The sequence below is a fragment of the Ranitomeya imitator genome, chromosome 3, assembly GCF_032444005.1.
Source record: "Ranitomeya imitator isolate aRanImi1 chromosome 3, aRanImi1.pri, whole genome shotgun sequence".
Taxonomy (NCBI): domain Eukaryota; kingdom Metazoa; phylum Chordata; class Amphibia; order Anura; family Dendrobatidae; genus Ranitomeya; species Ranitomeya imitator.
The window spans coordinates 832,146,142-832,157,951 of record NC_091284.1 but is presented as its reverse complement, the minus strand read 5'-3'; the positions used below and the strand labels follow the sequence as shown (position 1 = coordinate 832,157,951).

The 11,810-nt window shown below is 43.2% G+C and overlaps 1 protein-coding gene across 1 annotated transcript in view; it reads right to left on the bottom strand.

Moving 5' to 3' along the window:
* Positions 1–2,778: 2,778 nt before the first annotated feature.
* The window catches only part of LOC138671826 (uncharacterized), a gene marked incomplete at its 5' end in the record, with an annotated part of 30,821 nt that continues 21,789 nt past the window's right edge, over positions 2,779–11,810 (bottom strand). The window contains one exon of the mRNA XM_069759962.1: positions 2,779–2,792. Within this exon, the coding sequence (XP_069616063.1) occupies positions 2,779–2,792 (14 nt within the window). The remainder of the gene's footprint in view (positions 2,793–11,810) is intronic.

The window sequence follows — 11,810 nt, the reverse complement described above, 5'->3', positions numbered from 1 at the left end:
CCACCTTTAATATATAGCTGATTTAGGGTGTCAGACAAAATCTGGATCCCGGAGGTGGGTTTTCAAGGCTTGCATACTTGCCCAAAGAAAGAGAAAACGTCCCGAAGAACTGACCAACCTGGCATCCATTCAGACAGGGCTCTGAGGAACCCTACAGTCACAGGGCTACCGCGACAGAGAGGTTCCAGAGAACCGCAGCGCTCTGGGGCTCGTTCATACACAGTGAACAGAAGCTCTTCTCCTGTATTCTGTATTCTGACCTGGCTGCTTTGTGCCAGCAGTGCAGGAGTTAACCTTGTTGCTGAGTTGCTTTGAGCTGGGTCTCTCAGCTGAAGTGGATTTTGTAATCTCCTCCTCTATATAGACCCAGCCTTGACTACAGCTATTGTCAGTGATCAGTTCAGCTGCCTGGCTTGGAGGTTGAAGGAGCAGTGGTGTTTGGAGCTTGGAGGTTTATGTACAGATATTGGTGTCTGCTGTTTTGGTTGCATGTTAAACCTGTTTTTCTTCCTAGTTTTTTCCTTCTCCTCCCTTCTCTGTGTTTCCTCTGTGGCTGTGAGAGCATTTGGTTGAGTATGAGACTTTTTGTTACCTTGTCTGTATACCCTGTTTATTGTTGTATTTATACACTGGTGCAGTGCTCCTCCCTGGGGGGGAGAGGGGGCCTGCACAGGAGACAGGGATACACTGGCGGCTCAGGCATCCTAAACCATCATAGGTACCCCTGAGATAAAGGAAAGCCAGGGCCCCTTACAGTGGCAGTGCGGGTCCCAGTATGCCGTCCTGCCCTTATCGCCATAATCGGCGTGACACCTACTCTAGGGATTGATTGAGGTTCCAAGTGGTCAGACTCTCAGTAATCACCAAATTATCATCCTTCCTAAACTAAGGGTCTAAAGATGGGAATGACCCTTTGTTAGCACACACAACGTATGGATTTGTTTTTGAAAGAACGCACCCATGTTCTTTTAATATTGGGCAACCCTTTTTAATATACACAGCTAGAAAATTAAACTGCAGGAAATCCCCACTGTGGCTTCCAGTAATCCTTTCATGTACAGAACAAAGCTTAATGGCAGCACTTGGAGATAAGGAAGATTGAGGAGATAAGACCACATCTTTTTACTGTACACGTCTATCTGATCTCAAGCAAAACCCGGGATACAGATCTAGATTTCTCCAGGGAATAAAGTCAAACTTCCAGAAAGTTCTCAAATTGATGGTTGAAACTTTTTTTTCGCGCAGCATTGCTAAGAATATCTTACTGTACAATTATCCGGCTATTACATGTTTAACTATTCATGTCTTTGCCCCACATTACAGATGACTTTTACGAAAAGTGGAAAAAAAAAATCATCAGTCCAAAAATATATAGAAATGTAATTAAAAAGGAACTAATGTAGACGTGAGAATATAAAAAATACAGTATCTCTGCAGCACCTAACGTTCCTGCAAACTTCAAATGTTGGGAAGCAGTTGCCATCAGAGGCCCAGCTTGTGCCCCAGATATCGGGAGCCATCGAGGTGCTATGACAGGGTCGGGACAAGGCTAGGCAGGTGAGACCAATGGCGCCTCCTCTACCGAAGCAAAGCAATGAGTAAGAAGGTAAGGTAACAAGACCCCTTACGCAGCACGGGTCAAGTAACAAGCTCTGATGACCAATTTCCCTAACATTGTTAAAATTTACCAGGGGAGAGGCTTAAAAGGGGCACAACTTCAAGGTTAGATATCAGAAGCGCTCATTGTTTGGTGAATGTTCACACAATACCAGGCACAAATAACTTCCTCTCTGACACCCTTTATTTTTTTAATGTCAAAACCTAGTATAGCCATGAAAAGTAATGTAACTCAATTATAATGGGCGATGTTTGGTCTCAGTTAAAGTGTCAGATACCTTAATGGAAGCCAAATGGACCCACCTATGCTTAAAGGGATACGTCTGACAGTGTTAACATCTGTAAAGTGACAAAGCTTGTGAAAAAACTTCCTCAAGCACCTGTGTGAATCTTACCTAAGGTTATCGAGTTTGATAATATCTGTGAAAACACACTAGCTAAGCCTATATCTGCTGTCTGATGGAGAAAGCGGATAACAAACAATGATCATTAAAATACCTTCAATAATTAGTACCCAGCTTTCCATAAATGCTGAAAGTAATTACATCACAGTAATTAACATCTGTAAGTCGGTACGTTATCAGAGACACCATCTGTACAGGAATACAGCTCTAGAAGCAATTTTACTGATGAATACAGCACCAGAACCATCGTCAGTACATAAATAGGATGCCAGAACCATAAACAGTACAGAAATACATCACCAGAACCACCAACAGTACTCAAATATAGCAACAGAACCATGATCATTACATTTATTTTTGCAATGCTTTGTTATTGCTATCAATCTGACAACTTATCTGCTTCATCTTCAGGTATGTCCGCTGGCTGCTACCCCAATCCCATCACCATCACCCAACTTTCCTGATCTTGCTCACTCTGCTATTTCTTCCTGGTACGTCCGCTGGCTGCTATGATTTTTTTTTCCCACCTCATGTTTTCTCATTTTAATTCCTTGATGCCAATACACAGTTGGCTTTATCTTTCCATTTGGATCTATTTCCCCTTGCATTTTCCCTTCTGACTTCTAATTAATCCCCTCCTGTGTCTGTGACCAGTCTTCCTGCTGCTCCTCCCTCCCGATCATACCTGGCCTATTTCATGAGCACATAGCCTGTTATAAATTCAGAGACACAGGTCTGTCTGGACCTCGGTCTGTCTCTAGAAGGATGTCTCTAAAAGGATAACAGCAAATATGACAGCAGAAATATGCCAGAAATGAACAGAAGGTGAGACTAACCACTGTTAATAAATGTACTAAATTTCTTTCCCTTTCCGCCACACTTATTCTCATCATGCTGACATACGCTCTAACAGTTTTGGCTCCCTTACTCCTCACTCTCCTTCGCTATCCTCAAACCCCAGCACCCCCTAACCAAGTAATAATCTCTCCTTCCCTCCTGCCTCCCCACCTGACCTCCTCCGCTGACCTGCTCCTCAACCTCAGATCTCTCCTAATAAAACACAAAACAAGCCGCCCACTCTTCTTCTCCCACCTGCTCTCTCTCTCTCTGCTTCTCCTCACTGCTGGTGACATATCTCCCAATCCTGGTCCCACACAGCTCATACCTCCTACTACTACCCCCTCCTATCGCTCCCAACCCAATATAAACACCCGAAATCTTGCCCACCTCAAATCCGTGCCCATGACGCCCACCCCCATGCACCCTCTCTCTGGATCGCTATGGAATGCCCACTCCATCTGCAATAAACTCCACGTGATTCACGACCTCTTTACCTCTTGAAATCTTTTCTTTCTGGGCATCACCGAAACATGGCTGACACCCTCTGACACAGCCTCCCCCGCTGCACTATGTTACGGTGGCCTCCACTTCACCCACACTCCTCACCCTGGCAACAAACATGGTGGAGGAGTGTTCCTTCTCCTTTCTTCCAACTGTACCTTTAACCCAATCCCACCTCTACCCTCCCTTATCCTCCCCTCTTTTCAAGTCCACTCTGTCCGCATCTACTCCCCCTACAACCTCCAAATGGCCATCATATACCGACCTCCGGGCCCAACCACTGCCTTTATTGACCAATTCTCCACCTGGCTCTTTCACTTTCTGTCTGCTGACATTCCCACCATCATCATGGGTGACTTCAACATCCCCATTGACACCCACCAGTCAGCAGCCTCCAAACTCCTGTCCCTTACTTCATCCTTTGGACTTACTCAGTGGTCCTCCTCAGCCACCCACACAGACGGACACACATTAGACCTGGTCTTCACCCGTTTATGCTCCTTATCGAACTTCACAACCTCCCCTCTCCCTCTATCTGACCACCATCTGCTCACTTTCTCATCTCTGTCCTCCTCACCTGCCACCCATGTCCAGCACCATGCGCAGCCACGCAGGAACCTCGCACACCTAGACACCAACACACTCTCTGACTCTATCCTACCACTGTACTCTATATCCTCACTCCACGACACAGACACTGCCACTATCATGCATAGCAGAGCATAGCAGAGCATAGCAGAGTGCGACGAACCAATAGACAACCCTGGCACAATAACATCACTAAAAAGCTTCAGCAAGTATCCAGAATTGCAGAACGGCGTTGGAAGAAATCGCATTCACAAGATGAATTCACTGCACTCAAACAAGCAACACTGGCATTCAAATCAGCTCTCACCTCTGCTAAATAGGCCTACTTCACAACCCTCGTATTTTCCTTATCCCACAACCCCAAACAGTTGTTCAACACTTTTAACTCCCTCCTCTGCCCACCACTGCCCCCTCCGAGTTCCCTAATCGTTGCTGAGGACTTTGCCACGCACTTCAAAAATAAGATAGACCAAACAAGGCAAGTCTTTGTTGGCCAACCACCACAACCCCTTTGTATGAGAGACCAATGCCCAAACGCCATAACTTCACTATCCAAAATCTCTGAAGGGGAGCGTGGTCATCTTCTCTCCAAATCACACCTCACTACTTGTGCACCTCACCACCACACTAATCCCATCCCAAACCCATCTCTTCAACCTTTCACTAACTTCTGGTACCTTCCCCTCTGCCTTCAAACATGCCACAATCACACCTTTCCTCAAAAAGCCATCCCTTGACCCAAGCGGTATGTCCAGCTATCGCCCAATATCTTTGCTCCCATTTGCTTCCAAACTCCTTGAGCAGCACGTCCATGCTGAACTTTCCTCTCACTTTGCATCTAACTCTCTCTTCGACAACCTACAATCTGGCTTCTGTCCCCACCATTCCACTGAGACTGCCGTGACCAAAATTACTAACGACTTACTTACAGCCAAAGCTAACAGACAATTCTCTATACTCCTCCTCCTAGACCTGTCCTCTGCCTTCGACACAGTTGACCACTGCTTCCTACTACAGATCCCCTCTTCCTTTGGGTTCAAAGACTGTACCCTATCTTGGATCTCCTCATACCTTTCCAACCGCACATTTAGCGTTTCCTACTCCCACACTACCTCCTCATCCCACCCTCTCTCTGTTGGAGTCCCCCAACGCTCTGTCCTAGGACCTTTACTCTTCTCAATCTATACACTCGGCCTGGGACAACTCATAAGGTCCTATGGCTTCCAGTGCCATCTATATGCCGATGACACACAGATCTACCTCTCTGGCCCAGATGTCACCTCTCTGCTGTCCAGAATCCCAGAGTGTCTATCAGCCATATCCTCCTTCTTCTCCTCTCGCTTCCTCAAGCTCAATGTGAACAAATCTGAACTCATTATCTTTCCTCCATCTCGCATATCTTCCCTACCTGATCTATCTATCAAAATAAATGAAATCACACTTTCCCCTGTCCCCAAAATCCGCTGCCTCGGAGTAACCCTTGACTTTGCCCTGTCCTTCAAACCGCACATCCAAGCTCTCGCCACCTCCTGTCACCTCCAGCTCAAAAATATTTCCAGAATCCGTCCTTTCCTCAACCCACACTCTACCAAAATGCTCATGCATGTCCTAATCATCTCCCGCCTGGACTACTGCAACATACTCCTCTGTGGCCTACCTTCTAACACTCTCACACCCCTCCAGTCCAACCTTAACTCTGCTGCCCGACTAATTAATCTCTCTCCTCGTAACACTCCTGCTTACCCTCTTTGCAAATCCCTTCACTGGCTCCCAATTTCCCAGCGTATCCAGTTTAAATTACTAACACTGACCTACAAAGCCATCCATAACCTTTCTCCTCCGTATATTTCCACACTAATCTCGCAATATCTTCCCTCACGTAATTTCCGATCCTCCCAAGACCTCCACCTCTCCTCCACGCTTATTTGCTCCTCACCCAATCGCCTCCAAGACTTCTCCCGAATATCACCCATCCTCTGGAATTCAGTGCCCCAACACATCCGGTTATCCACTACTTTTGGATCCTTCAAAAGAAACCTGAAAACCCACCTTTTCAAGGAAGCTTACAGCCTGTAAAGACCACACGGCCACCTCAACACCATTGGAGCTACTGCAAGCCTCGACCTACTGTCTCCTTCCCCATAATCCTGCAGAATGTAAGCCCACAAGGGCAGGGTCCTCGCCCCTCTGTATCAGTCTGTCATTGTTAGTTTTGTTTGTCAGCACAGGGGCAGACACTGATAGCTTGGGACCCCTGTGCAAGAAATGTGTCTGGGCCCCCTCCTTGCCCAACAAGTGCAATCTGACATATACGCATACAGACACACAAACATACATAAATACAAATACGCACATACATGCACTCATGTTTCAGTTCCCGCCTTTGGCACAGCGCCCTCGCCCCAGCTCTGTGTATCAGAATGATTATGGGTGGGAGTGGCCCAGTGTCAAACAGTATGGCCAGTGCGCCCACGGGCCTTGGTGGAGCTGCACTGGCTGCACCGGTGGTATGTCCACCCCTGACTTTCCAATGTTTCAAAGAACCCTTCAATAAAAAAAACTCTTCTAAAATTCCTCCAAAATACTCCCTAAAAGGGAAAGTTTCATTTCCTGAAACAGTTTCTAATTAAAAAAGTTTTTGAACTACCGAAGAAAACTCAGTGTGAACATAGCCTTATAGCTGACCCTTCCAAGTATTTGTTATAGATTGGTGATATATACTTTTTGTTTATGTTTTTCGAACTGACTTTGACTAAATTTGTCTGGTTTCTGTTAGTCATGTAGTCTTAGACACTACTCTATTCATTCTGGTTTTCCTTAATGTTTTTTTCTAAAAGCCCGAATGTGATCTTTTTTTTTCAGTTCTGAGTTAAAATAAAGTTTTGGATTCTGTAATAGAAAAATAGCCCAAAGATGAAGAAGGTACCAATGAATAATTGCGAGGAACATAGAAGCGAAGGTTCACCCGAGGTGTAACAGCAGGAGAACTTTGAAGAGGAAAAAGAAAAAAACTAAGCCCTGTCATATCGGAGATAAAAGGATGAAGTGTTGTGACAGAAGCCACCAGCGAGAAGACGATGAGCGCTGATTTACAGACACTACGGTCTGGTTGATAAAGAAAAATGACTTATGGGAACCATGTGAATCCAATTTCCCTAAGGACTGATGTCCTTCAAAAACCATCAGACTTAGATTTCATCTTTAATCTCAGAATGGTGCGAGACTTCTACACATGGAACATTAGGTCAATGAGGGACCAAGTCTTAACTAGTTTCTATGTCTTAAGACGAAGCCGACAGTAGCATTTGAGTAAAATATGGACACATGGCTAAATACTGATTACCCATCTGACAAAAAGGTAATCTACTGTATAGGGAAATGTGGGGATTCAACTTCCGGCAATGTCTCAATCAGCTGATACTTGGAGTAACGACCACCGAAAATTCCTAGTGTGCGGAGATGAAACACCAAAGTTCCTTACACTATATAGTGGTCTTTCTTGGGTTCCGCAGCTTGGCTCCTATTAAAGTCAATGTGATCTAAGCAGAGAACGGTCATTACACAAAGTACGTAGCTGATAATCCACAAGTCAAAGCTCCAGGTGTCAGCTGAACGATGAGGTTGCCAGACCTAAGAATGACTGAATTTGTTCTCTACCAAATTAAACTTAGCCAAATTGTTCAAATTTGGTTGGGAAATTTGATCTCCATCAAATTTATTTACAATCAAATGTTCGTTCCAGACCACAGAACATAATTAAAATGGAAAAAAAAAATTATACTCACTCGATCCCCATCTGTTCCGACGTGGAGCCCAGTGTCTTCTTCATTGTCTTTGCAGCCTCTTCTTTTTCTTTTGGTGCCTTACTCCAACTCCTGACTATAACATCATGTCATAAATGCAAAAATACTTGGCACTTCAAACTGTAGATAGATTCGTGTTTTACTTTGTCAATTCAACAAAAAATAGTATTGTAACGTTTCGGTCACAGAGTATGGACCTTCATCAGACAGGGTGCAGAGTACCCTGCGTCATGCGATTAAGATCACTTTTCTCCAGTGCTGTTCTCATCTCTACCTTACCTCCTTGTATCAAATTAGCAATCCGTGTCTGATGGAGGTCCATACTCTGTGACCAAAAGGTTGCACTACTATTTTTTATTGAATTATCAAACTAAAAATATCATCTACCTAGAGTTTGAATTATTTTTGGATTTCTGGTCTAATGGAGTGGAACCCTACTTGAGTATCCAATCCTCATGACAGAAGTCCAGTATACCTATTACTTTATCACATCATATCATCATGTGAATTCTACTAGGCACGCTTTGAAAATGTCTACAAGCCATATCATAACGAAAAGACAATCTTTGGCCAAGGCAGCAGCTTGAGGATGTCGGTTGTCATCACGTCGTTGTGTGAAGCTTACAGGGAACGTCATGATGACTCAGGGCTTAGTTACGGCTAAAGATGCCAAGAGCCAGGGTCAAGAGCAAACCCGGCAGAAGAAGAGACCTAAGAAGATCACCGGACTCAAGCATGCTGGCACACAGTTACTGGTGAGGACATCTTTTTTTTTAACCTCTTCCCCTCCTTAACCTCTTTATTATTCAACAAAGTGACAGCTAACCAGACACTAGTTATTGGCAAGTTATTTTTTTTTTTTTCGTGAAATTCAAGGCAAAAATTGGTTTAGTCTCGAACCGGTTGGTTCTCTTCCAGTCAGATGACCAATGATTTGATATTGATGCCTATCATATGAAGAAGCTCTACGCAATGCTTAGTTTATGTACTTTCCCAGGTGTCGGACCCCCACCAACGTGATATTGATTTCATGATTAACCTCTATAACCCTGTGGCCTTTTTAACTAGACATGGACATCATACATACGGTGCTCAGGAAGGATATAATGGAACTAGAGAGAGTACAAAGGAGGGCAACAAAATTAATAAAGGGGATGGGAGAACTACAATACCCAGATAGATTAGCAAAATTAGGATTATTTAGTCTAGAAAAAAGACGACTGAGGGGCGATCTAATAACCATGTATAAGTATATAAGGGGACAATACAAATATCTCGCTGAGGATCTTTTTATACCAAGGAAGGTGACGGGCACAAGGGGGCATTCTTTGCGTCTGGAGGAGAGAAGGTTTTTCCACCAACATAGAAGAGGATTCTTTACTGTTAGGGCAGTGAGAATCTGGAATTGCTTGCCTGAGGAGGTGGTGATGGCAAACTCAGTCGAGGGGTTCAAGAGAGGCCTGGATGTCTTCCTGGAGCAGAACAATATTGTATCATACAATTAGGTTCTGTAGAAGGACGTAGATCTCGGGATTTATTATGATGGAATATAGGCTGAACTGGATGGACAAATGTCTTTTTTCGGCCTTACTAACTATGTTACTATGTTATGTTACAAGAAGGTCCCAGAAGTCGCATTATTGGGAGGGTGGAAACGCCATGTCCATCAACCTACTCTGGCAATATATCCTGCACACGGAGGGGGAAGGGAGAGCTGACACCGTTCTCTGGTGATGGACAAATAAAACAAGACACTTTAGCTCTAAATGCAATTGCTCTAGGCCTGGGGTGACATCTTGTGAATGGAAAATAATTGGCTTTGTTGTGATTGATTAAGTGTTGTTGATTTGACTTTTCCTGAATTCTGAGCAGTTTGTCTCCCTTGTTCCTTCAATGTTTTATTGATCGTTCCTTAAAGGGCAATGTTAGTCTGTAGAATGCAGCTCTGGTCTAAAGACTGGACAATTAGGAGCTCGTGCCTTGGGAATGGACAGAAATGGCGGCCGACTATTGTGATACAAGGTCAATGAACAAACTGGAACCTACAAAGAGTTAGTTTTCGTTAACTTTTTGTATAATTCACTGTTTTTCTTAATGCCTTATGCTATAATGTTTTGTAACTTCTTGTCTGTATTGACCACCATGGAAGGAGGTAAGCCCCTGAGAAAAATGGTTTCCAGGTACTTGCAGGATGATAGAGGATGTGCCTAGATCTGGGATGAACCAAACAATTGTGTTACGTCTCAACTGAATGGATGGCTTCTTAACGTCATTGTTCTGGAAGTAAGCAGTTGGAGTGCAGAACGGACTGATGACGTTGCAGTAGGGGAGTTAGTAGAGGCTGTATAGTAACTGGACAAGTAAAGAAGTAGCGGCAGAGCAGAGTGAACCATAAATGTCACTGAAGTGATCTCGTTGAGTCCAGTGATGTAGCACAGTTCAATAGGTCCAAAATTTCACAGCAACAATGTAGCAGGGTCCATTGATGTAGCAGAGTCAAGGGTCTCAGTATACATACTATGGCACTGTTGATGACCATGTGACATTTCAGTTTTTTTTTTCGTTTTTAATACATTTTCAAAAATTTCTACATTTCTGTTTTTTTTTCCAGTAAAGATGAGGTGTAGAGTGTGAGAAAAAAATGAACTTTTTTGAATTTACCAAATGGCTGCAATGAAACAAAGAGTGAACAATGTAACGGAGTCTGAATACGTTTTGTACCCACTGTATATAGACCTGCATTAGAAGGCCACTAGAATATACAGTGCCTTGCGAAAGTATTCGGCTCCCTGGAACTTTTCCACCTTTTCCCACATATCATGCTTCAAACATAAAGATATCAAATGTAAATGTACACAATAATCATACTTATTTATTTTCATTAGGGTATATGCACATAGACCTCTAATAGACCTGACAGAATAACAAATCTGCAGGTGGTTGGGCATTTAGGAAATAGCGACCACAATATTGTGCAGTTTCACCTGTCTTTCACTAGGGGGACTTGTCAGGGAGTCACAAAAACACTGAACTTTAGGAAGGCAAAGTTTGAACAGCTTAGAGATGCCCTTAATCTGGTAGACTGGGACAATATCCTCAGAAATAAGAATACAGATAATAAATGGGAAATGTTTAAGAACATCCTAAATAGGCAGTGTAAGCGGTTTATACCTTGTGGGAATAAAAGGACTAGAAATAGGAAAAACCCAATGTGGCTAAACAAAGAAGTAAGACAGGCAATTAACAGTAAAAAGAAAGCATTTGCACTACTAAAGCAGGATGGCACCATTGAAGCTCTAAAAAACTATAGGGAGAAAAATACTTTATCTAAAAAACTAATTAAAACTGCCAAAAAGGAAACAGAGAAGCACATTGCTAAGGAGAGTAAAACTAATCCCAAACTGTTCTTCAACTATATCAATAGTAAAAGAATAAAAACTGAAAATGTAGGCCCCTTAAAAAATAGTGAGGAAAGAATGGTTGTAGATGACGAGGAAAAAGCTAACATATTAAACACCTTCTTCTCCACGGTATTCACGGTGGAAAATGAAATGCTAGGTGAAATCCCAAGAAACAATGAAAACCCTATATTAAGGGTCACCAATCTAACCCAAGAAGAGGTGCGAAACCGGCTAAATAAGATTAAAATAGATAAATCTCTGGGTCCGGATGGTATACACCCACGAGTACTAAGAGAACTAAGTAATGTAATAGATAAACCATTATTTCTTATTTTTAGTGACTCTATAGCGACAGGGTCTGTTCCGCAGGACTGGCGCATAGCAAATGTGGTGCCAATATTTAAAAAGGGCTCTAAAAGTGAACCTGGAAATTATAGGCCAGTAAGTCTAACCTCTATTGTTGGTAAAATATTTGAAGGGTTTCTGAGGGATGTTATTCTGGATTATCTCAATGAGAATAACTGTTTAACTCCATATCAGCATGGGTTTATGAGAAATCGCTCCTGTCAAACCAATCTAATCAGTTTTTATGAAGAGGTAAGCTATAGACTGGACCACGGTGAGTCATTGGACGTGGTATATCTCGATTTTTCCAA